Consider the following 27,326-nt stretch of genomic DNA (forward strand, 5'->3'; position numbering starts at 1 on the left):
AAAATCTAGTGTTGTTATATGGAGTTCATTTCACCAGAAAAACAAGGAAGTCAGCAAGCAATCGGCTCCTCTTTTGCTCAGCTCGAAAGCACATCAGAAGCTTTTTCAAGATACCAGGAGATGGTTCAGAAAAGGCAGCAGCCTTTTAATTTCAGTCATCCCTGCTACTCAACAAAGGTGTGTTTACCCACTGTTGAACAGATTCAAGATGAAGGGCACACAGGAAAAATTCACCAGGGGGATTTTGTTACAGCGTACCTACTCTCTGAAAGATTCTTTAGGTCTACTGAAGAAAAAGAAAGACGGAAGATGCTGCCTCTCATTTCCTCCTGTCTCAAAAATGCACACCGGAGTTACTGCTTGGCTTGTCACTGATGTAAAGCTAGGAGGCTGCAGGCTGCTTGCTAGAATCAGCAAGACACCGGGGACTCGGGGACAAAGAATTTTAATCACCATCTACTGTCTACTGCGGTTATCTTGCTGGGAATCTCCGTACAGGTCACTTAACCTTTCCTTAAACTTCACTCGAGAAGAAAAAAGTGAGATTAATACAGGTTCGCCTCAAAGTTTAGTATCAACTACGCAAAACTGTCTACCCTACGTTGTTCGTTAGTAATTCCCAAAGATAATATAAACTCTCCCTTTGGCAATATAAATGTAGCTTCTTAAATTGGGTAGACACATTCTCATTAATAAAAAATAAATAAATAAAATCACTAGAAGGTACACCTGAAACGAATTGAATATTGTATGTCAGTTATACTGCACTAAAAAAGTAAGATTTGGGGGGCACCGGGTGGCTCAGTTGGTTAAGTGTCTGACTCTCAATTTTGGCTCAGGTCATGATTTCATGGTTCGTGAGTTCAAGCCCTGCCTCGGGCTCTGCGCTAGCATTGCAGAGCCTGCTTGGGAATTTCTCTCTCTCCTTCTCTCTCTGTCCTTCCCTTGCTCTCTCTCTCTCTCTCTCAAAATAAAAATAATAAAATTATATTTTAAAAAGTAAGATTTTTAAATACTTAGATGAGCACTCTTTTTTTAATTTTATTTTACACTTATTTATTTTTGATAGAGACAGAGCACAAGTGGGGCAGGGGCAGAGAGAAGGAGACACAGAGTCGGAAGCAGGCTCCAGGCTCCGAGCTGTCAGCACAGAGCCCGACGCGGGGCTCAAACCCACAAACCGCGAGATCATGACCTGAGCCGAAGTCGGACGCTTAACGGACTGAGCCACCCAGGCGCCCCAGGTGAGCACTCTTAATCCTTAAACACACGTACATATCAGGGAAACTGCAGGTAGAAAAGAGTGTGAGGCATGACTCCCCTGTGATGCTGAAAGGGGCTGTCAGGTGCAAGCCAAGCTCTGGGACAACTTACCTGGATACACTGCCACAGATGACCGAGCATGGCTCCGTGTTGTGCAAATACTGAATGGCTCTGGAGGTTCCTATTAAAACACTGATCCGAATGTGCCAAGACAGTGGGGCTGTGTTACCCTAAAAAGACAACGGTAGTTGGTCTGGGAGCAAAACACACGGGTGCACATTACATAGAAGTATGCCAGAAGAGAGGCAGATGGTGAGGTGGGGTAAGGTGGGTGAATGAACCTTTTGGTTTCCCATAACCTATTTGTGATTCAAGATGGGTTTTCCTCTACCAGTGATTCTAGTCCTCTTTACAGCTTTCCATTGGTAATGGAAATACCCAATAATTTGAACCTTAGCTTAGTCAAAATACGGTTAGGAAGGTACCTATGTTTGTAAGTTCATTAAGTAAGATCTTAAAAGTATTTGTGGCATAATAGTGTGGGTAATGGAAAACAATCTGTTTTCATTCTGTCCCTAACTGAAACGTCACCTGTTCAGAATGACTTGTTAAACTTATCTTTCACAAATACGGGGAATCGAGGCATTAATTCAACCTTCTTCTCTTTAAGGAGTCTGCATTGCCTTTATGCCTACCCTATGTATTGAATGGTATTTTGTGTAAAGTTATGCAAATAAAAATTATGTAAGAAACAAGAGTAGTTCATGTAAACTCATTGAAGATATGGAATCAATAAGAAGTAAGGATCCGGCAAATCTTTTGGCCACCATGTTGCACAACACACAATAACTCAGGTATTTATGCAGTTGTTTTTAAGAGTAAAATATTAATTCATGGAAAAGTCCTCTACTTCCTTGGGAAACCCATTGTTGGCTATCCCCTCCTGTGAACACATGTTGGCTCCTGGATCTCAGGAGATTTCAGCAGCTCCCTCAGGGTTTCAGGGGGTCAGAGAGTTGGGGAGAGCAATAGGTCCGACTTACTACACACTGCAATCTGTCAAAAAGTGATCCATTTCTCATATATGGATAAACAAGGCAGAACTTCTCACTCTCTGTAAAATACGCAGTCAACTCCAGTATGTTTGGATGATGGAACCTTGAAACAAAAGATTTTTAAATCCATCAAATTGTTCATTCAAATAGGAAATGAACAGTGCTGTGGTTTGGGGGTGATAAGGTGGGAATGGGGAATAGGTCTAAAGCAAAATATAAATTTCGCCAAGGGAAAAGTAATCTCACTGGACACATGACATGACACAGATCTGTTTTCCAAATTGGTCTAAAGCGTTCTGACAAATACTAGACATTCTTTGATTAGTTGTGATCATGCAACTATAAATAAAATATCCAACTATAAGACAGAAAAGTTAAGAAAGTGACGATTCCTTAAGATTTGGGAGTCTTGGGAACTTTAGAAGAAATAGACAATACTCTCTAATATAATAAACTATGTTTATCAATATGAAAGCCGATGTAACTTATTTATTAAATAAAGATAATACAACTGAGACTATTCATTTCATTGCTTGAAGTATACTGTCTAAATCACCAAAATAGAAGAGTACAGGAGACTATCTTTCATTCATTTAGTTCGTTCATTTAGTGAGTATTACTATGTCAGATTCTGTGCTAGGCACCAGTCACACGAGTAGAGACGACATCCAGGATCTTCATAAAGCTTTATAGTTACCTAAAATCCATGTGGTTAGTAAAGTCTGATGTTGAAGAATATATCACTGATTTTTATTGTATGCACGTATTTATTCATTATTGAAGATTTCTTAAAATGTTTATTCATTTTGAGAGAGAGTGTGTGCACACATGAGTGGAGGAGGGACAGAGAGAGAGGGGAGGGAGTGTCCCAAGCAGGCTCTGCACTGTCAGCACAGAGCCCACCATGTGGCTCCACCCCACTTACCTTGAGATCATGCATGACCTGAGCTGCAATCAAGAGTCAGACGCCCAACAGATTGAGCCATCCAGGAGCCCCTAACGAGTTTATTTTTAAGTAATCTCTACATCAAACGTGGGGCTTGAACTCACAATCCCAAGATCAAGAGTCACATGCTCCACCAACTGGGCCAGCCAGGTGCCCCAAATATATCACTGATTTTTAAATGACAGAGTTCTGGGGCGCCTGGGTGGCTCCGTTGTTTAAGCATCCAACTTCAGTTCGGGTCATGGGTTCGAGCCCCATGTCGGGCTCTGTGCTGACAGCTCAGAGCCTGGAGCCTGCTTCAGATTCTGTGTCTTCCTGTCTCTCGGCTCTTCCCCCACTTGCACTCTGTCTCTGTCTCTCTCTCAACAATAAACATTAAAAAAAAGATTTTAAATGACAGAGTTCTATGTCAGTGTAGCCTACATTTTCAGCCTCTTTTCCTTTAAAACCCTGTTTCTTGAATGCCTGTATCATCACTGTGAAAACCAATGGAACTCAGGTAACAAACATGAAACATAAAATGTGAAATTCACCTGTGATCTCAGTTCAATTATTTATTGACTACCTACTATGTTCTAGGCATGCTTGGGGATATTAAAATAAGGTTGGTTGGGGTGCCTGGGTGGCTCAGTCGGTTGAGCGGCCGACTTCGGCTCAGGTCATGATCTCGCGATCCGTGAGTTCGAGCCCCATGTCGGGCTCTGTGCTGACAGCTCAGAGCCTGGAGCCAGTTTCAGATTCTGTGTCTCCCTCTCTCTCTCTGACCCTCCCCCATTCATGCTGTGTCTCTCTCTGTCTCAAAAATAAATAAACATTAAATTAAAAAAAAAATAAGGTTGGTTTTTTGTAAGATTCTATTTACAAAGGCCTCTTATTTAGTTTCTTCAATAGCAAAACCTTCCTATAAACACACACACACACACACACACACACACACACACACACACACTCTCACACATGGCTTCAGATTTCTTTTATTCCTCCTATCATAAAGAAGGAAGTTTTGTGTGTATGTGTGTGTACAAGATCCCTACCCCTATTACAATTCAGACCATATCTATAAAATGCAACACAATGGACTGAAAAGGAACGGAGCTGGTGTATTTGGCTGCCTAAAAAACTCATCTATACCACTACCTGGTAAAATATCTCTTTTATAAATAATTTAAAGAGATAATAATCTCTAATAATAATAATAATATAATATAATTATATAATATAATAATATTATAATATTATATTATATATAATATAATATATTATAATAAATATAATAATATAATATAATAATATAATAATCTAAAATAATTTAAAGAGATAAAAAATCTTTTGGAAAGCAGCTAGCAGACCTCGTACAGACACAGTCATGGCCCTGGTTCTCTGCTCTCTCGCTCACAGGGCAGAAATGACCATTTGCTTATTTTTAGATATTGCCAATCTAGCAGTAAAATGGACACTGTATAGGTTTGTGAGGTATGGAACATGGCACAGCCATAAACACTGCTGGTTTTGCATCTATAGACCCTTCTCATCCACCTTTCGCTACAAATTTTTAAGTCAGTGGGATTTTAGATTATATAGGTCTGAAGGTCAGCAGATACAATACCTTTTTGTAAATGTTTATGTATTTGGGGGAGCAGGGGGGACACACACACAGAATCTGAAACAAGCTCTAGGCTCTGAACTGTCAGCACAGACCCAACACGGGACTCAAACTCAGGACCAGTGAGATCATGACCTGAGCCAAAGTCAGATGCTTAACCAACTGAGCCACCCAGGTGCCCCTGATACAACACCTTGAAAATCAATTCAATCAGCATTTGTGAGTGTCAGATAAACACAGTGTGAGGCACCACCATGTGGCAGACTGGACAGACTTGAACGACAGACAAACCTGGGTTTGAATCTCTGGTCTTCTTTTTATCAGCTGTGTGAACTTGGGCAAGTCATTTAATCTCTGTGAGACTCTTTCTTTGCTACGGTCTGAATTGTGTCTCTCCCCCCACTCGCTACCCCCTGACCCAGTTCATCTGTTAAAGCCCTAACTTCAAATGTAAAGGTGCTTGGAGATGAGGCCTGCGGGAGGTAGTCGGGGTTAGGGTTGGATCCCTCATGATGGGATGATGGGATGAGTGCCCTTATTAGAAGAAACACTGGAGAGTCAGCTCCCTCCCTCTCCACCATGTCAGGACAGAATTAGAAGGCAGTTGTCTACATGCGAGGAAGAGCGCCCTCATCAAGAACCAAATCTGCCTTGATCTTGGATTTCTCAGCCTCCAGAACTGTGAGAAATAAATTTCTTTTGTGTAAGTCACCCTGTCTCTTTTGTGACAGAAGCCCCAGCAGACTAATATTCTTCAACTCTACACAATAATTAAAATGTCACTTCCCAAGGTCCTCATGAAAATTAAACGAAAAGTTAACTGTTTAGCCAGGTGTTAGGTCCTGAAAAATTATTAGCTCCCTTCCCTCCCCTTGGGAAAGGAGGGAAAAAAGGAATCAGAAGCCACATCCCAAGGACTTCACAATTCTGTTTAAGGGACAGGGGTTACACACTTCCTTGCTATTGAACTTAAAAAACTCACCCTCAGGTCTCAGCCTAGATGTTACTTTTTCCGAGAAGGCTATACTGCTGCCCCCCCTCCCCCCGCCCCGGGCTACCATTTTCTCTACCCTCAGTGCTCTGTACTTGCCCATCCTATCACTTAGTTTACTGAAATTGCCTGTTTACTTATGTGCGTCCCTCCTAATCCCACTTCAGCCAGCATGTTCTGAGAGGAGAGGGCTACATCTGATTTATTCATTAATAAATATCTGAGAAGGAGAAGATTGAAAGTGATTTAGGAAATGAGTTGGGCCTTCTCCAAAAGGTAGGATCTACCTCAGTTTCCCCATCTGTACGATGGGGATAATGGCAGTATTTACCTCACAGGATTGCTGTGAGGACTGCAGAATTAATACGTGTAATGTATTTGGTATTAAGCCTAAAACTAAATAAATATTAGCAGTATAAAGAATAAAAATATCACACCAAGAATATTCAACATCATGGAGCTGTTAATTCTCTTAAAAGTCATATATAAACACCTCACCAGAATAAATCCAAATGGCTAAGAGATATAAATGTAAAAAATGAAATCATAAAAGTACTTGGCAAAACCATGGTAGAATTATTTTATAACCTTTCACTGGGGAAGGTCTTAGAAACTGTGATATAAAACCCAGAATCCATAAAAGAAACAACAGATTAAATTCAACTACATTAAAACCATTTCCACATAGCAAAGACTAGAATAGGCAAAGACAAATGTCAATCTGGTAAAAAATTTGTATTTCATAACATAAGACTAAGGCTAATTTTCTCTAATATATAAAATGCTTCTACAAGTCATGAAGAAAAATAACAGCCTAACTTAAAAAAATGGACAGGGGCGCCTGGGTGGCGCAGTCGGTTAAGCGTCCGACTTCAGCCAGGTCACGATCTCGCGGTCTGTGAGTTCGAGCCCCGCATCAGGCTCTGGGCTGATGGCTCGGAGCCTGGAGCCTGTTTCCGATTCTGTGTCTCCCTCTCTCTCTGCCCCTCCCCCGTTCATGCTCTGTCTCTCTCTGTCCCAAAAATAAATAAAAAAAAAAACGTTGAAAAAAAAAATTAAAAAAAATGGACAAAGAATAGCATCAGGTATTTCATAGAAAAGGAAATCTGTCTCTTAACATGTGAAAAGATTCACTCATAATAAAAAAAAGAAATTTAAAGCACATTAAGAAACCATTTTCACCTAGCACATTGGCAAAAATTAAAAGTTAAGAATAAACGCTTTGTAGGGCGCCTGGGTGGCTCAGTGAGTTGAGTGTCCAACTTAGGCTCAGATCATGATCTTGTGGTTTGCGGGTTTGAGCCTCACATCGGGCTCTCTACAGTCAGTGCAGGGCCTGCTTCAGATCCTGTGTCTCCTTCTCTCTCTGCCCCTTCCCCACTCACCCTCTCTCTCAAAAATAACATTAAAAAAAATACTATGTTGGCAAAAATATGGTGAATGAGGCATTCATATATGCCTAGTGTAGGTATAAATTTTTATAACTTCTTTTGGAGGACAATTTGGTATTATGTAATGCGTGTAACCATTTGACCCTGTAATTTTATTTATGGGAACTTAGATCTACTCAAACAGTTACAAAATAACATATATACAAGCTTTCCTGGGGCGCCTGGCTGGCTTAGTCAGTAGAACATGTGACTCTTGATCTTGGAGTCGTGATGCCGCACAGTGGGTGTGGAGCCTTAAAAAATAAATTAAATATTTAAAAAATAAATTTAAAAAAATAAGCTTTTCATGTTGCAGCATTCTTTTCTTTTTTTTTTTAATGTTTATTTATTTTTGAGAGAAGACAGAGACAGAGACAGAGCGCTAGCAGGGGAGGGGCAGAGAGAGAGGGAGACACAGAATTTGAAGCAGGCTCCAGGCTCTGAGCGGTTAGCACAGAGCCTGACGTGGGGCTCGAACTCATGAACCGTGAGATCGTGACCTGAGCCGAAGTCAGATACTTAACCGACTGAGCCACCCAGGTGCCCCTGCAGCATTATTTTCTAACATTAAAAGATTAGAAAAAAATCTAAAACTCTGTTAATATAAGAATGGTTATTCAAATTACAGTACAGGAACACAACAGAATACTAAAATAAGCAACGTGAACAGTATATTTATGCTACCTCTGATGGGAAAATAAGAAAACAAAATACAGAGGCACCTGGGCAGCTCAGTCAGTTAAATGTCCGAGTCTTTTAAATTTTTTTTTTTTTTCAACGTTTTTTATTTATTTTTGGGACAGAGAGAGACAGAGCATGAACGGGGGAGGGGCAGAGAGAGAGGGAGACACAGAATCGGAAACAGGCTCCAGGCTCCGAGCCATCAGCCCAGAGCCTGACGCGGGGCTCGAACCCACGGACCGCGAGATCGTGACCTGGCTGAAGTCGGACGCTTAACTGACTGCGCCACCCAGGCGCCCCTAAATGTCCGAGTCTTGATTTTGGCTCAGGTCATATCTCACGGTTTGAGCCTTGCACTGGGCTCTGTACTGACAGCGCAGAGCCTTCTTGGAATTCTCTCTCTCCCTCTCTCTCTCTGCCCCTCCCCTGCTCCTGCACACGCACATGCATGTGCTCCCATGCTCTCTCTCTCTCAAAAGAAATAAAAAAAAAAAGGAGAGAAAAAAATACATATATACTTATTTGATGTAAATGCATATAAACCTTTTTCCGGGAAGAGGATCTTAAGCTTTCATCAGATTTTCAAAAACCCGTTAACTCCCAAACAGATTTCTAACCACCGCTCTTGAGTTAGAAGTTTCTCGTGCACTGTATTATGTTGCCATGTTTTAGATCTCTGGGAAGATCTACAAAAAACTGATGACTACTGCCTCGGGACAATCAGCTGGGTGGTTAAAGACAATAGTGGAAAACTCCTTTTCTTGGTTTACCCTTTGGCACTTTTGGAATTCTGAAATATTTCAATTTGTTACTTGTTCATTAGCAAATAAATACAGCTTAAACGTAGAAATCTACGATTACAATGTTGGCTTTAGTTTCTTGTTGACTAAATGGTATGCATTAAGTTTTTCTGATTAGAACTCTAATGTTTTGATTGCTGGCCCAGGGTACAAAAGCAGGATTTAGCACAATGACTCCTCTTCCACCACCATTTCATATATTGGTTTAGAAAACATCTGAAAAGAACATTTCTTTTCACAAAGGGTGCCGAGTGAAGTCTGTAGGGTTAAGGACCTCCGATGAGCCGGCTGGACAGCCGCACAGCTGCAGTTATGAATATATATGAAAATGAAGTCATTTTAGCTTGTCTCTGAGGACTCCTGGGCTCATGAATGAAATCCCAGAAAACAATACGCACATCAAAAGCACTTGATTTCTCTGTCTAAACGCTCTTCCCGAAGACGGTTATACTGACAGAAGTTTCTTGACTAAAGTGTCTCTAAGGAAGGGGGGAATGGTAAAATAGATACAATTCTAACGTTCGAGGAGTTATTTTACATTCAGCCATGTTAGTCACACATGATTTAATCCACTTCCTTGTGACAGTTCCTTGTTAAAATATATTCAAGTGAATTATGTGAATGGTCTATTTTAAAATGTGTTCTGAAGAATATACTAAAGCAGATGTCAAAAATTTACCCAAAGTCCTAATATCCAACCCACCTTTATTACATGCCCACCATGCCAAGCACTGTGTTATAGAATCAAAGATGCACAAAGATGAAAACCAGGCACAGAGGCAGAAATTCCAGACCAAATATACTCACAGTAGTAAAACTTCAAGCTCAGATAAAAACTGCTTCCATTGTTTCTTACACTGCATTTTTTTCTCCTAAATATCATGGAGAAAAATAAGAAAACAAAATTAAGGAAAGGATCTCTGTTTCTGGGATTTGTAAACCAGGGTCTACAGTCTTCCTGAAACCAGCTGACCTTTTTGATGTAAATGCATATAATTCTTTTACCGGGGAGAGGATCCTTAGCTTTCATCAGATTTTCAAAAACCCATTAACTCCCAAACAGATTTCTAACCACTGTTCTTGAGTTAGAAGTTTTTCCTGCACTGTATTATGTTGCCATATTTTACATTCGAACCCTTTTACCATATTTTGTACACATTTACATACATTTAAAAATATTATATGTATTCAAAGAAAATCCCATGACAGAAATGCCCTACTTGGTCTCACAAAGGATCCAGTTTGTGATAGCTGTATTCTGGTTAGAAGGGGATTTCTCCAATTTGGTATTTATGATTTGGGTCATTTGGATATGTCGATTCAGGTTTACCTTTATATTAATTTTGAAATGGTGGACTTACTAAGAAATTGAAAAACGTAACTCCTTACTTCAAAGAATCTTCAGAAGCTAGCCCAGTGCCTGACACAGGAATATTTATTGAATACATTAATGAATTCAGTAATATTGTATGAGCGCCTACTCTGTCCCTGGTATTGTTCGTGATGGCTTTAGTTTATAAACCTTATGTCGCTGCGCGTCTCTGTATCTCAAGATCCTAACTTCCACCACGAAAGAGTTAAGTACATTGTTAGGCTCCATCAGCTGTAAGTTTCTATCATTTGTAAATTGCAAGACAGGGCAGGGTTTTTAGAGCTCTGTTCTCAGGAAGAAAGGGAGAGAAATCCAACAGGAATTCTGGAAGCTATTTTCCAAGTTAATCCAGGAAGTCAGAAACAATAAACGAGGCTAACAAATCATTTTCGCGGACCACTTTATGAGAATTTACATTTTAAAATACCATTGTCCTGGGAGCCAGGTGGATTTGGTCTCAGTCTTATTTCTAACACGCAATATTTGTGACTTTTTGTCACTTAACCTCCCTGAGATCGTTGTTTTCTTAATCTGAAAAATGAAGGGGTTAGTTTTTGTGTTCATGCTAACCTAGCTTAACTCTCAAAGTTTGGGTCTGTGCACAAGGAACATCAGCTTCACGGGGAGCTGGTAAGAAATGCTGACTCTCAGGTCCCTGCCCAGGTGTGCTCAACCAGAATCTGTATTGTAAGGTCTCCAGGCGATCTGGTCACACCCATCTAAGGCATCTTGTACACTTTCCCACTTCAGTCCCTCCAGGAAAGGTTACTGAAGTTAATGTTCCAATTTTACAAAACCATGTTTCTTTAGAAACAAATGCTCTATGGCTAAGGCTTCATTAAATTTCCCATCTTTCCCCGGTGTGTGTGTGTGTGTGTGTGCACGCGCACACACACACACAGGCACACACTTAGGACTTTGTATGGTGTCTAGGCCTTTGGTAACTTTGTTACTTCCTGTCCTTTTACTCCTAGAGATCAGCAACTAAATTCACGAAAAGGACATACACACATGCTTCATTCAATTCACCTAACGAACATTTACTGAGCAACTTCCATGGGCCAGGCTCTGTAATAAGGCTCCGGGATACAAAGATAAATAAGATCTTTAAAAACCATCATCTAGTCCATTGGGAGAGGTGCATGAAGAAACCAGTATTAGGAGGTATTGCTATGGTGCTGTGGCTGCACATTGGAGGGTCACCAAAACTATACCAGAAGGGTTGGAGGCAATCAAGGAAATGATCATTGTCCCTAGGACAGGAGGGAAAGGAGATCTAAAGGCAATGACATTCCATTCTGAAGCCAGACTCCTGGAATAAAAAATAAATAAACAAAAAACCCCAACCTCCCCAAACCTTCCAAAAACCTCACAAAAACTCCCAGTGTGAGTTGGTGGCAGCCATGGAGAGAAGAGGAAAGTAGAGAGAGGGCTGGAACCTTTTGGGGAGGTGGCCGTGGGGCTCAACCCCAAGAGAACCTACAAATGGGACTGGGACACACTGGCCCTAGGAAACAGGCTTCAGATAGGCCACCTCTAGATAACCACATTCTCTTTGTTGAATGGTGTTTCATTTCTTTATTAGACCGTTTGTCTCCTCAGGAATCTTGAGACGTCCGTATAAAATCAGTGGGTATAGAATGCTATGTAAGGACTGGAGAAATCAGGTTAATAATTAAAGAAAAAAAAGGGCGCCATAATCTAAGCTGCAGAGGAGGAATCACCCGAGATCCATCCTCTCCCCCATTTGCCCAGCCCTATCTCACCGATCGTGAGATTTGGTCCATTTCATCTCCTGGCTTAGACATACCTTCTCCTTGCCTCTGCCCTAGCTCAGAGCGGGGCTTCTCAACGCTGGCTACACATCCGAACCACGTGGGGAGCTTTGAAAAAATACGGATGCCTGCCACCACTATGCTGACCTAACCTGATGCTGAGGGATCATTTCAAAAAAGCTCCTGAGGTGACTCTAATGTTAGGCTTGAGGACATGGGTTTAAGTCCCATCCATCTCTTCCCTACCCATCTAAAACCCCCTCTATCCACCTCCAGCCTAGTCCTTGCCATCTCTGCTCTAATGCCTCTGCCGACTTCCAGCCCATGACCTAACCTGTGCTCAGAGTTACATCTCAAAAACACAAACCTAATCCTTTCACTCTCCCACTTAAAACCCACCCACCGACTTGAGCCATCTTTCCCGTGTCATCTGCCATTACCTTCCCACCCCCTGCTCTACGTTCCCTCCACCCAATGATCTGTTATTAGTAAGGCATATGTTTGCACACACGCACCTCCAGGCTGTTACACCTGCTATTTCTTCCACCCAGAGAGCACTTCCCATGCCTCGCTCCCCGCCAAAATTCTACTGGGCTTTCAAAATCCAGCTGAGAGGTCACTTCCTTTTGTTCGCTTTTCCCATTTGTCTATTGCAGAAATGTTTATCAAGTACTTCCTCTGTGCCAGGCTCTCTTCTGGGTGCTGGATCTGCCCCTGCCCTGGCTGTCTTTTCTGTGCTGCCATGACCTCTTGTGCAAATCTGGGCTCAACTACTTCTCACCCCGTAGCTTAATCTTTTCTTTCTTTACCTGACCGTTTGCCCCACAGGACTGAGCTCCCGGAGGATGGAATGATGCCTTATTCATCCTTGCCCAGCACCCATTTCACAGAGAGAGTTGAATGAATGTTTATTGACTGCTGACTAATGATGAAGAACAGCAGAGCAGTTCTTCTGGGTGTATGTGTGCCTACCTGTCTCTTCCTGACTCCTGGGTGTGATACCCCAACACCCTTTCTGCTTTACTGGCTGCAGTCACTCAGCTTTCTCCTAAACTCCAACTCTGATCATTGCCTCGCTCCTTCTATTTGAAGCCTCCCCTTTCCCACCCCCTTGAACTGTGATAAACGATAATTTATAAAGTAGCACCAAAGACCAATCTGGGGCTTAGCCTGTGAAGCTGCCTGGAGGAGACACGGCCCATCCTAAAAACAAAACCAAAAAAAAAAACAAAACAACACAAGAAAACTGGAGCAGACCAGCACAGGCAAAGTGCCAAGCTCCTACACAGCTCTTCAGAAAAGCCTTTCTCCTTCGACACATCTGGGGATGGGAAGAATTTCACTTCCACATTCCTGCGAGTCAGGCATTCATTTCATGGTCTTTTCTCCAGTCACCTGAGGTCATATATCTTATTTCCATTTATTAAATTTTATTTTCGAGTATATCTCCTTCCAATGTTGATGAAAAATGACACATTCTAGCATGAAATATGAGCAAATAAATGGAACTGATATCCTGTGATAGTAATTCTTTCCATACCTGTTTAAATAATTTAATGGCATATGTTCGGTTTTGGATCTCTGCTCTGTATACCTCAAAAATCTCCCCTTCTCCAATTAGGAAGTCTTTGTGGAAATTTTTGGTTCCATCTCTGATGTTTTGAAAGCTGATGGAGGATTTAAACAATATTCCTTAGGACAGAAAGTAGGGAGAAGATAAGTTACTTTTTCATTTCTTTCTTTCTTTCTTTTTTTTTTTTTTAAGAATCAACATCATCATTAAAAAGAACCATAAGTTCCATATTAGAAATACTTCAGAGCCCAGCAGAGAGCCAGGAGCAGAAGGCCCAGGAACCAAAACTGAAGCCCATCTCCGCACATTTACTTGGGTCTGGCTCCCACCATTCCACAGAACAAATGCCTTTTTAGATATCTGAATAATAGTTCTGTGATTCTATCACCCTTCCAAAGAGGTCAGCCGAAGAACTCAGTTGAGGAAAGTTTTCCAGGACTCCACTTCTTTGTCATTAGATCAATGGATTGCTTTTGACTCACTATGAACCTAAAATCATTAAAAATAAAAAAAACCTATGGAAGTAGAAACTTTGTTATGACTAAACAATATTCTCCAAGTATGACTGATAGAATCATTTTTCATGAGCCAAATCCTCTAAATCTCTAACTTACTTCCTCAGAGTAAATTAGGAAGATGCTTCAGCTTTTTAAAAAATCATCTAAAGCAGAGATTGGGAGAAAACATTTAGAAGGTAATCAAATACATATCCAAGGGGAAAAGCTTAACTAAATCCTTCAGAGCCCAATTTTGGCTATATTTCCACATTTGCTGTTTGATTTACATCTTATTGTTAAATCTTAAAGGACCAAAATTTTATCCAACTTCTCTAATTCTCTTTTGAACCAAGGAAGGTACAGATCTGGTGGTAAAAACGAGGCAAAGCAGCCTTAACTAGCCATTAACGTTGATCAGAAGGATTCCCAGGTAGAATTAAATTATTCTCCCTGCTAATAAAGTAATAAAAGTGATATGGAAATAATGAGACTTTCATAGTGACCTTCGGCATTGCTCTACAAACGTCTCTAAAGATCTCTGCAAGGGCTATCACAATTTCTAACACTATATAAAACCCAATGTAATTTTTAAATGTTTTCCTATGACACATAAAAATGCAAATTTCACTAACAGAAAGTATGAAAACCCCCCCAGGGAAGAGAACACAATTATGTTCTCCATTGGCCAGTAGATTTTTAATATAACAATAATATATCATCCATCAGAACTTAGTGTCAGTCAAAGCTGCAAGTATTTCAACATCCATGAAAATTTTACCCTAAACCTGCATATTAATGAAGAGTTAATGTGTTCATTGGATATTTGTCTCTGTAAGTTAACTTAAAGCAAGGCATGATTTAAAGTAAAAAAAAAAAATTTTTTTTTACCTTTTTCATTATGTTCAGGAATAAGAACATTATCCACTGTGACATTGGCTATTTCCTAAGAGAGGAAATACATACTGAAGTAATTCCATTTCATAAGCCTAGAAAGAACAGAACCTTAACAGAAATCCAAAGCTCCCCCTGGACTATACAGTGCAATAGAGCAGAATCTAATTTAGAAGAAAGCTAGTAGAAAGCGAAGTTACTTTATTTAATTCAACAGTATTCATTGCCTTATGCATTTAAAGCTTCCATACTAACTACAAAAACTCAAGTATCAATGTCATAGTTACAGTCAATTTTAAATGACTTCTAATGCTATAAAAAATGATCGCTGCCAATTTATTTGTTCCCATAAAAACCAACAGCAACATGCAAAATGCCAAGTAGAACAGGAAAATTAAAAGCTGAATTAAGACAAATGCGTAACTCACAGCACTCTTACCAGTTCTAAGCCTTATCTATGACAGATCACTGAGAGGAGAAAGCTCTTCACTCTTTTCCCACAAATCTCTAGTTTCCTGAATCCCCAACTAAACAAAGCAACGAGAAAGCTAAAGCTTTACTGGTTTTAAAAAAGTACTTGCAAACCATCATTTTTCTGTCTGATAATTTCATCCCCCATGCTCAATTATATATGCAACAGAGTTCAAGGTTCATTATCTCTGCACATACACTCTACCTTGGGTAACATGTTTGGAAATCTATCTCCATGATGACTCTGACTCTTCAAGGGTGCTCCTGAAAAGAAAGAAAGGGAGGTAGATACAGATAAAATTTTATGTCTCTAATAAGCATGTTTTTTTTTTCCTTTCTTAGACTGTGAAAATAAACACCTTGCTAGTAGTGTTAATTTCTAAAGTTCAGTTGCATTCCCTTTGAATGGTTACAAATTAACATCTGTAAATAGCTTTGTAATGATCAAATATTATTCAAACATGTTTTTGTTTACCTAACGTATAATACCTACCTTACATTATTGATAGACATCATTAAAAATATTAAAGTAGAAAGTAGAAAATTGAAAGGAAAAAAGCAACATTGAATCAGCTTTTTGCCCATATATTTTAAAGTTGTATAATTATGGGATTATATCTCCTTAGGTTAGTTTATTTTTTATCCCCTCTTGTGCCGTAAGATATTAGAGGGGTGTGTGTGTGTGTGTGTGTGTGTGTGTGTGTGTGTGTGCGCGTGTGTGATCAGCCACAAACACCTATCACCCCTCCCCAAATATACACCATAACTTCTGTATGTTCTATTTGAATTGAGGTAGTCTATGTAGCTTCCTGAAAAAGATGAAAACCCTGAAGTATCTTGCTGTCACATCTGACATTTTGATTCAGACTTCAGAAAAATTTTATTTCATCTTCTAGTTTTTCTTTGACTGTATTCTAATGTTTTAAAAAACTACTTTGCTTAGAGGACTGGCAACAAAGCATAACCAATTAATAACAGACCTCCTTGAGCAAACTACAAGCCTAGATCTAGCAGACATTCTCTAGAATATTCCATCCAAAAACAAAAGAATATACAAAAACTTCACAAGAGCATGTTGAACAGTCTCCAGGATAGACCATATCTTGAGCAATAAAATGAGCCTCAATAAATTTGGAAGGACTGAAATCATACAAAGCATATTCTCTGACCACAATGCAATTAAAATAGAAATCAGTAATGGAAGGAAATTTGGGAAATTCACAAATACATGAAAATTGAACAAGTCCATAAATAACCACTGAATCCAAGAAGAAATCACAAGGGAAATTATAAACTACTTTCAGATGAATGAAAGTGAAAACACAACATACCAAAACTTATGGGATGTAGCAAAAGGAGCACTTAAAAGGAAATTTATAGCTGTAAATGCCTACCTTAAAAAAGAAAAAGGATCTTAAATCAATAACCTGAATTTTCACCGAAGGAACTAGAAAAGAAAGTGCTAAACTGAAGGAAGCAAAGGAAGGAAAGAATTAAGATTACAGTGGAAATAAATGAAATAGATAATATAAAAACAAAAGAGAAAATCAATGAAACCAAAGGGGTTCTTTGGAATAATCACAAAACTGATTTAGCTAGACTAACCAAGAAAGAGAGGAGACTCAAATTACTAAAACCAAAAACAAAGAGGAGACACACTACCAACCCTATAGAAATAAAACGAATTGTAAGAGAATATGATGAACATTGCATGTAAAAAATTAGATAACTAAGGGGCACCTGTGTGACTCAGTCAGTTAAGTGACTCTTGATTTCAGCTCAGGTCATGATCTTGAGGTTCGTGGGTTTGAGCCCTGCATCCAGCTCTGTGCAGGTGCAGAGCCTGCTTGGGATGCTTTCTCTCTCCCTCTCTCTGCTCCTTCCCCACTTGCGTGCTCTCTCAAAATAAATAAATAAACTTAAAAAAAAAATTAGATAACTGAAATGGCACAGACAGATTCCTAGAAAGACACAAACTGCCATAACTAACTCAAGAAGAAATAAACAATCTGAATGGACCTATTGCAAGGAAAGAGACTGAATTAATAATTTAAGATTTCCTACACACAAAACCCCAGGCCTGAATGGATTCACAGGTGAATTCTATCAAATATTTAAACAAAATTTAACATCAGTTCTTTACAAATTTTTCCAAAATAGAAGAGGAGGAAACAATTCCCAAATCATTCTATGAGACCCAATATTATCCTAATACCAATGCCAGGTAAAACTTCACAGGAAAACGATAGTCCAATATCTCTTATGAACATAGATGCAGAAGTCTTCAACAACAACAACAAGTCCTCAATGAAATATTAGCAAAGTAAATCCAGAAACATGTAAGATTATATGCCATGATCAAGTGGGATTCATTTGAGAATCCTAGATTGGCTTACAATATGAAAATCAACCAATGTAATACACCACATTAATAGAATGAAGAACTAAACCCATGAAATCCACTAACCTATCGTAAAAACCCAAGGAATAGAAGAGAATTCCCTCAATTTAATAAAGGGTATCTGTGAAAAGCCCACAAATAATGTCATACATCATTATGAAAAACTGAATGCTTTCCCCTTTACATCAGGAACAAGAAAAAAATGTCTGATCTTGCCACTTCTATTCAACCTTATACCAGAGGTTCTAGCCAGGGCAATTAGGCAAGAAAAAGAAATAAACATCATGGGGAAGTATCGTGTAGAATAAAATTTGAACTAAGGGCACTAAAAGTCATTGTCCTTTTGTTGCCCATAAAAAGGAAGGCAATATTCATTGTCATATAAAATTGAAGATTCAAAATGGCTCTCCTAAGAAGCCTGAAGAAAACTGTGGATTTTATGTCAAAAGTAGAAAACAATTATGACCATTGAAATATAAATGCAGAATGTGATATGTAAGAGCAGGCATACCAGAAATATAACGAAAGCAGGTAAGGATTCTCGTTTCTTGAACAGCTAGGCTATGTCCTGAGATATGAGGGAATGCTTTATGGATGTGAAAACACCTAATGGCAGCCACCTGAATCGCAGGAATAGTGACTGGGAGGAAATACAAGACTTTTCGCAGGAGGGCTTGTAAGAAATTCCAAATCCACAAAGTGATCTCTCCTCTAAAATGAAAACCATCCCACCAAACTGACAATTTCAAGGGAAGGGAGGCAAAAACGGATATTTGAGCAAATAATGGATTATTTGGATAACTGGTAAGTCTGTCCATGGGAGCAACAAACAACGACTAAATCTTTTTTTTTTTTTCAACTTTTTTTTTTTTTATTTTTTTTTATTTTTGGGACAGAGAGAGACAGAGCATGAACGGGGGAGGGGCAGAGAGAGAGGGAGACACAGAATTGGAAACAGGCTCCAGGCTCCGAGCCATCAGCCCAGAGCCTGACGTGGGGCTCGAACTCACGGACCGCGAGATCGCGACCTGGCTGAAGTCGGACGCTTAACCGACTGCGCCACCCAGGCGCCCCAACGACTAAATCTTTTTATGCACTTTCAGTTAGGAACTCTAATTTCTAATTCATTGAGTAGCTATCATAGGAGACACGTGTTCATTAGGCTCACTTAACGGTTTCCATGAATCATCACGCTGCTTCTTTGAACAAGCTAAACAACTAACATTTTAAAGATTTAGTTTCAAAGCATCCACTCAACAAGTTGCAATTAAATAATGCTATTTTCTCAGCAAAGGACTCAGACCAAAATGCTATCCTCCTCTTCATCTCAGATTTACCTATCTCCTGATACTAGGGCAGTAAATAATTGTCTTTCCACCAATCAGCGAATCTCCTACGTTTAAAAATGAAATCAATTTTGCACGTGCAACAGGAGTCAAGCAAGGATGTGAAATTTTCGTCTACTCACAGTCCACACCATTCTCTGCTGTGTAAATAAACAACACAGAGAGTGAAAAGGTATCCTGAAATCTATTCCGGAATCTGTAAATGTAAAACATAACCCTGCGTCCTATCAGATTGGTGTGAGTTTATATTGTGAACGATAAGTTGTGTGGGTGGTTTCAGCAGCTGGAAAAGGCTCAGAGAATGAAAAGGCAGTGCATTTACAGTGTCCAGGGAGTCACTGTACTTTACTTGGTCAGTCAGCTTCGTAGTGAAGCATTCCATGGGACTAAACCAAGTGAGGAAACAGTGACAAAAGAGATGAGCCATGTTTTACGGGAAATACCGTAGTGGGAGCCTATTGGGAACTGTCTAATATCCTATTAAACGTAAAAAGCATATAAAAGTCAATCTGAAGGTACAGTGTTCTGGTACAAATTTCGCAGGATTTTTTCTAGGTAGGGGTGATAAGGTAGAGGTATATTTGCATGCAAATATACGGAACTAAAAATACCTCTGGACAAAAGAGCCAAAAGAAAAAGGATGCTGATTCAAAAGAATTTTCAGCCTAAGAGCCCTGAGTTTGTAACGTAAGACCCAAGATCACTCAGGATCATTCTTGTTGAAGTGAATAAATCTAAAGTGGAGTAAACAGAACAGGGGACATTAGGAACTTATTTTATTGATAAAGAATGAACAGAAAAAGTTTCATGAGCTTTCCTTATCAGGTTGCTTTTAAGTGTAAGTCATGACACAGCATCAGAAACACATAAGACAAATAGAGGGAGGTATTAGGCCACTGTGAAATGAGACTCGTAAGGCAGAGTTAGAGGCCCTGGCATAAAAACACCACTGAAGATAAAAGATAAGCCCCAGACATCATTTGCACTAAAATACAAGGGCGGGGAAAGAGAGAATCCAATTATATTTTGACTTATATGACAAAGCTAATTATAAAAGTACTTATGTTTTACTCAAACACTGTGATTCTGTTTACGATTCAAATAGTGTCAGAGTTTTGGATGGAAAACTGATTCTCTTAGCTAAGAATGAAACGTTTAAAAAAATGTAATTTAGAGGTACCTGGGTGGCTCAGTCAGTTAAGCATCTGATTTAGGCTCCGGTCATGATCTCACCGCTTGTGAGTTCGAGCCCTGCGTGGGGCTCTGTGCTGACAGCTCCAGCAAAGTCTGGAGCCTGCTTCGGATTCTGTGTCTCCCTCGCTTTCTGCCCCTCCCCTGCTCATACTCTGTCTCTGTCTCTATCTCAAAAATAAATATTTTTTTAAAAATTTTAATGTGTAGTTTACAAGTAAAAAATTTTAAAACCCTAAACAAGTGGTAGAAAGGACTGTGTTGTATAACACAGGCAATAAGAAAAGAAAGTGTCGCCCAAAAGAAGTGATAAAAGCCTTCAGATAAAGCCTCAGGTAAGGAATCCTTGACATATAGTATAACCAGTCATGGTCTTGAACAAAATGCAATATTTACATTTATAAATTGCAAACTCTATAAAATAGACAGAGAGCCACATCATAAGAATCATAAATGTTTACCATGATTCACAATTAAATGGATAGCTCGATGATGCCCCATCTCCTGGAGGATCTGTAACAAGTCACCGATGGTCTTGTTTTTCTGTGCCCAGGACCAGAGTAGTTCTCTTGTTCCACTTTTACCTTGGTCAACATATTTTTCGATGTGACGAACATCCAGCCAGCTGTTTGAAAGTCGCTCCGCTGTAGAAATCGCAACAGGAAGAACACAAATAGTTTACTTTTATTGGAATACATGTGTAGGGATACTTTATATGTTTTAGTTCACATTATTTATAATTTTTATTTTTTTAATTATTTTTTTTAATGTTTATTTATTTTGAGAGAGAGAAAATGTGAGCACAAGCAGGGCAGGGGCAGAGAGAGAGGAAGAGAGAAAATCCCAAGCAGTGTTCTAGCTGTCAGCACAGAGCCCGATACGGGGGTCGACACAGAACTCAATCCCATGAGCCATGGGATCGTGACCTGAGCTGAAATCAAGAGTTGGTCACTTAACTGACTGAGTCACCCAGACACCCTGTCTCATACCTTTATCTTCTGGAAAGTCTAAAAAATTTAAAAAGCCAGATACACATGGATGGATAAAATCCAATTGTCATCCGAGTGTGGTCGTGGGGACCCTCAACACGTCACCATAACTGGCTATGGAAATCAGCCTTTTCTTCTGCCACACACAAATCTGGAAGCTTCTCTCCAGCAGTAACCAAGGTAACCTCATTGGAGGACTCCCCTATCCCCCAGTGATACTCTCCAAAGGTTGATGTCCTTCTAAAAGACGAACAGGGGCTCAGACCTGAGAAGTATAATAAGCCCCCTACAGAACTATCTCTCTTCAGTTTATTTCAGACTCTAAAAGACTCTAAAGTTTTAAAAAATTTCTTAGGGAGCTACTACACTAGTTATAGTACTTGAATTTTTTTTTAACATTTATTTATTTTTGAGAGAGAGAGAGCACGCACCCACGAGTGGGAGAGGGGCAGAGAGAGGGAGACACAGAATCCAAAGCAGGCTCCAGGTTCCAAGCTGTCAGCATAGAGGCTGATGTGGGGCTCGAACTCACGAACCGTGTGATCAGGACCTGAGCAGAAGTCAGACACTTAACCCACTGAGCCACCCAGGCACCCCAATAGCTGCGGTATTTGAATCAAGACATCAGAAAGACAAACATCTTTTGATTTAATATGGCATCCCTTCTCCCCACATTTTCAGTCCTTCAAGGGTTTGCTAGACTATTCAGTTTCCTTCAACTTTCTGTTTTTGCTGAGAGTATAAGTACATCCTGCAAGTTGACAAAGATCACAATATGCAACCATAAGTGCCCCCCTCTTCCTGTGGACCAAAAGTGGACTCGGTAGATATTACCAGTGCTCACCAATATTTCCAATCTTCTGCCCCTTCAGAGAGGATTACATCTTCCTGCCCTGGGTTAGTTATGCCTATGTGTCCCTTTCAGCCAGGAACACTGAAGAGCCAGGGGGCAATTCACCAGGCACCCATGCTCGCCACCAGGTATAAGCACATGTTGATACGGGGGTGCTTCAAGATCAAAGCCACCTGGAATGCAGGGCCACCTCATGAGGTCAGCTGTTCTGGACTCTCAGTGCTGTTCCCACAAGCAGAAAGCAAACTTCGGTTATGTTAACCACTGGCAGTGATTTGGGCAGTGCTTGTTACTGCATATAACTTAGTCTATCCTGGTTAATACCCACAAAGTTTCATCTTTCAGTCACATCTTGTATCAGAAAAGAGTGAAAGGAAGTGGCATTTCCAGTAAAGGATGATGAAGTTGAGACATTCAACTGGAATGTAGGCTTAGGCTGTAAAGGAAAAAACAGCTACAATAACATATCTGACATCATTAAGTTGGACTGTTTTTGCCTTTCCTCCATATTTTAACTTCTGGCAAGAATATCTTTATTATCTATTTCTTGGAAGAGATGATGTCTCATGAAGAGGCAAGGACTATCCAACTGTCAATATATGTTTTAGATAGCTTCACACTACAAAATAGAAGGGGACCTTCAAAGCAAAAATATTTATCAAGACGTAGTAACTCTCTATTTTTTTAAAATTAAGTTTGCTTTAATGTTTATTTTTGAGAGACAGAGCGGGAGAGGAGCAGAGAGAGAGAGAGAGGGAGACAGAATCTGAAGCAGGCTCCAGGCTCTGAGCTGTCAGCACAGAGCCCGACGCGGGGCTCGAACCCACAGACCGAAAGATCATGACCTGAGCTGAAGTCAGATGCTCAACCGACTAAGCCAGCTGGCACCCCAGTAACTTAATTTTTAATGTATTTCTTTTGATGATGTGATCTACCTATTTGGTTGAGGCACACTTTTCATAAACACTTTATTTCTAAAAGCTCTTAGGGGAAATAGTACAAATCGGTACAATTTGTCAACAGGCCCAAAATGGCGTCACTTAGGCCAAGTCACCAAACGGGGCTAAATACCTAATCCAGTACTGTAGTTTCAACCTGCATCAGAAATATAAATCTTACCCAGTTAGTCAGGAATTTTCTGATCAGTTCCTTTGAAGTAATCTGTTACATGGGCCCTCTGTATCCCCAGAGGAAGATGAGGTAATCTGCATGATAAGACCCCCTGCTCTTCTCCCTAAGGGAAAGAATCTTGCCAGGAACAATCCTTTTTTTTTTTTTTTCCTTTAAGTTTTTGTTTATTTATTTTGAGGGGAGGGGGAGAGGGAGGGGCAGAGAGTGAAGGAGAGAAAATCCCAAACAGCTTCTCTGCTGAACTGGGGCTGAAACCTATGAACCGTGAGGTCATGACCTAAGCAGAACAATACTTTTCTTTTGCTAATAATTTTCTTGCCCACCATCTTTCCTGGAAAATAACCTTCCATTTTGTACAACTCCCCGGAACTCCCTTCTACTTGCTAGGTGGAATACTGACTGATTCGTGAATTATTAAATAAAGCCAATTAAAATCTTCAGATTTACTTGGTTGAATTTCACTTTTTAACAAGTTCAAACATTTGTTGACTGTGCTAGTAGTATAATAATTGCATACGTCAAGTGTATGTGCAGCAAGAAGAGGGGTCCCTAACTAAAAATGGGGGTCTCATGGAGGTGCTTGGCTGGCCCAGTCGGGGGAGTGTGCAACTCTTGATCTTGGGATTGTGGGTTCAAGCCCCATGTTGGGTGTAGAGATTACTTAAAAATAAAATCTTTAAAAATAGGTGGGGGGGCACCTGGGTGGCTCAGTCAGTTGAGCGACCCACTCTTGATTTCGCCGCCCAGGTCATGATCTCACGTTTCATGAGATGGAGCCCTGCATCGGGCTCTGCACTAACAGCACAGAGTCGGCTTGGGACTCTATCCCTCTCTATCCCTCTCAAAAAGATAAGGGCATCATGGAAAGCTTCCTAGAGGAATGGTTTCTGGAGCCTGAGCCAAGTTTAAAATTATGCATACTTCTAAAGAGAGGCCAATACTCAAGGAATTATTGGAATTAATATACTATACTGGGGAGAAAAAAAAATCATGGGAATTTCAGTTGGGAAACAAAATAAAGGAATGAACTGTGAACCCCAAAAGTAGACTACATTGTCTTCAAAAGGGAAGTCTCCATCAAGACAGAGGACCCTTGTGGCCCCCTGGGTATACGCATGAAAATGTGTGTTTATTCGTGGCTCTGCCATTCGCCTATGGTGCAACTCTAGGCAAGTCACTGAGCAATTTCAAACTTCTCATCAGTAAACATCCTCTGAAGTCCATTTGAAGTCCCTCCCAAAACAGACACTAAATTTGGTTGCCCCTCTCTGGTCTGCCGATTATAGGAGCACTGACCTTAAAATACGTCTTCCAGTCTTTAGAACACTTCCCAGTCTCCAGATTAACACTCCAACAGGGGAACACTAAATATCAAATCTCAGCAAAGTGAAAGTTTAGGTTTCTACTTTTTCTATTAGTAGATTACTTGGCTGACATTTATAGAGTATCAGGCATAATGTACCATATAAATTAATAATACTTATACAACATACGGCAAGCTTTTATAAAAAAATAAAATAAAACAGCTCCGTCTCAGGGCGCCTGGCTGGCTCAGTTGTAAGAGCATGTGACTCTTGGTCTTGGGGTCATGAGTTCAAGCCCCACGCTGGTGTAGAGATTACTTAAAAAAAATTAATTAAAAAAAAAGCAAACAGTTCCCTCTCTACTTTAAAACTCTGGATAAGACATGACCTGATTTTGGGATGAGACATGAAGGGAGATGACAGCCTTGTGGGCTGTAATGCCTGAAGTTCCAAAACCTCCCACAAAAGACCACCAGAGTCGTAAGTCAAAGCCAAGCGGCAAGGGTCGTTTATTGCAGGTTCGAACCTGGTCACCTGCGCACTCGTCACCGGTGACGCAAGAGGCCACGATTAGGGTTGGTATAGCGTTTTTATAGACAGAGACAAATAGCACAGGGGAGGTTTTTACTTGTGGCAGGAGGAAGAAAGGGGGAAGGGGGTAGGTGAGGAATGTGCTAAGCAAGCAGGTTTACAGAAGTGAGAAATGCCGGTTAGTTTGTATACAATTACTCATTTCATTACATATCAGACTACATTTAGGAAGTTTTACAGCCCATTCTACAGCGGGTTACAATCAGGAAAGGTCTCACAATGCTCATAGCAAACAGCAAGCAAAACAGCAATTGTATTTTTTATCAAAGATCCATAATAAGCAGAAAAGAGAACCTAGCTTTAAACTAAGGCAGGGCTGTCATTTGGAGTCAAAGCTGTTCCTTTCATGGGCTACCAGTCAGGGAGGAGTATGAGGGTGTGACGTTGGCACCAGCTAGACCCCAGGACCTGGCCTTTACTATCCACCTGCTACACTCATTAACTTTTGTCTTACATTTTTCCCTAAGCTCTACCTTCTGGCTTTTCCCTTAACTCAGACAAATGAAACCCAAAACCACCCCCTCCCCCCAACAACCCCAGGTGATGGCGACTGCCTTGACAAGACCTCCTGCTGGCCCAGACCACCCAGATCATTTATGCTAAACCAGCCTGGAGCTTGTGCGGCTGGACCATGGAGTGAGCTGTGGAATAACTTATGATTATCTTTATCTCATTATAATACTAAAATCTCCACCCAAGGAGGAGCTTCAGTGTCATTTACATAACACACGATGTCATATTGTCATGTTTCCTTAAGGTGCATGTGTGATGTTATGCTCACCTCTACACAGGAAGACAAGGCTTCCCAATCTAAACATTCATCCTAACACTGAACAAAAGGAACCCATTCACCCTCTCTCAGGCAGTCATGGCTTTGGAAGCCAGTCCCCATGATCTTATTTGCTGCATACAAAAGTTTTCTTTGTGGGAAAACGCAACCTGGTGCAGTTTCTGACTCACCAAGGCACCAACTCATGTTTGTCCGGTTACGACATCAGCTCACTTTACAACAGGGTTGAATTGGGACAAAACAGAAGAGCCTGTCAGATGGGGAATTGTTCCAGAAATGAAGGAAAGGGCCTGAGAGGGCAAAGAAGAGGCCAGTATGCTTAGAGCAGAGGGTTCACGTTAAAGAAAAGGTGAACAAGCCCCATGGGGTCTCCCTGTTACCTTTGTAGGTACGCACTTGGCACATAGTAGATGTTCAATACGTATTTGCTGAGTGACAGAGGCCCTGGGTGTTAGCACACAAACTTAAACTCTATTCTGAAAGTAAACAAGGCCAAAGATTTCTGAGAAGGCGGTGCAAAGATGGAAGCTTTAGTTTTGGGAGGATCCATCTGGCCGCAGGAGTACCAGGAGTCTCATATACCATATTTGCACATAAAAAGGTAAAAACATTTTAGGGCTCACAATTCTCACAGTAGAAAAGGAATAGTTTAGGGGCACCTGGGTGGCATCCAACTCTCGGTTTCAGCTTAGGTCATGATCTCACAGTTTGTGAGTTCAAGCCCTGCGTCGCATCAGGCTCTTTGCTGACAGTGCAGAGCCTGCTTGGGATTCTCTCTCTCCCTCTCTCTCTCCCTGCCCCCTCCCCTGCTCATGCTCTCTAAATAAATACACAAACAAACAAACAAACTTAAAATTAAAAAGGAATAGTTTATAACCCCAAAGGAGATCTAGAGTTAACTTTTCAAGTCCCAGGGAATATCGTATTTCCCACATCATTCTAGTCCCCAGTTTTCTTTTTCTTTGTTCAGTTTCTGAATTTCCCTTTTAAGAGTACAACAGGCCATGATTCTGTGCTCTCCCACCTTGTGACTTGAGACACAACAGATACCAAAAGAGCTGAGGTTTTACTTCCCTAACACTGACCAGGATCAAAGGGTTCACAGTTTGCACCAGGTCTATGGAAAGCAAAGGCATTTTTCTAGTAGCAACAGTTCATGGAGTAAAACTGACCCAGGCTCAGTTGAAATGGATACCGCATGCACGGGTTGCTTCCAGGATAAAAAACGAAATACATTTTCTCTTTCTCTAACTGGTGATTCATAGTACAAACCTTAATAGCTTTTCTTCAATGATGATGCATTCTGCATAGAAACACCACTAACGAGCATTATCAGCATCCATAAAGTGTATAATTCATTTAGGTCAAATTCTAGACAAGAG

General features: G+C 40.4%; 1 protein-coding gene across 1 annotated transcript in view; it reads right to left on the bottom strand.

Moving 5' to 3' along the window:
- Positions 1-27,326, bottom strand: part of IRAK3 (interleukin 1 receptor associated kinase 3) — a 53,338-nt gene that overhangs the window by 14,948 nt on the left and 11,064 nt on the right. The window contains exons 2-8 of the mRNA XM_019454666.2: positions 20,748-20,930; positions 15,554-15,612; positions 14,875-14,929; positions 13,457-13,608; positions 9,577-9,641; positions 2,307-2,421; positions 1,375-1,493 (exon numbers count right to left, since the gene is read on the bottom strand). Coding sequence (XP_019310211.2) covers positions 1,375-1,493; positions 2,307-2,421; positions 9,577-9,641; positions 13,457-13,608; positions 14,875-14,929; positions 15,554-15,612; positions 20,748-20,930 — 748 coding nt within the window. The remainder of the gene's footprint in view (positions 1-1,374; positions 1,494-2,306; positions 2,422-9,576; positions 9,642-13,456; positions 13,609-14,874; positions 14,930-15,553; positions 15,613-20,747; positions 20,931-27,326) is intronic.

The sequence above is a fragment of the Panthera pardus genome, unplaced genomic scaffold (assembly GCF_024362965.1).
Source record: "Panthera pardus isolate Hobbes unplaced genomic scaffold, ASM2436296v1 HiC_scaffold_6, whole genome shotgun sequence".
In the NCBI taxonomy this organism is placed as follows: Eukaryota; Metazoa; Chordata; class Mammalia; order Carnivora; family Felidae; genus Panthera; species Panthera pardus.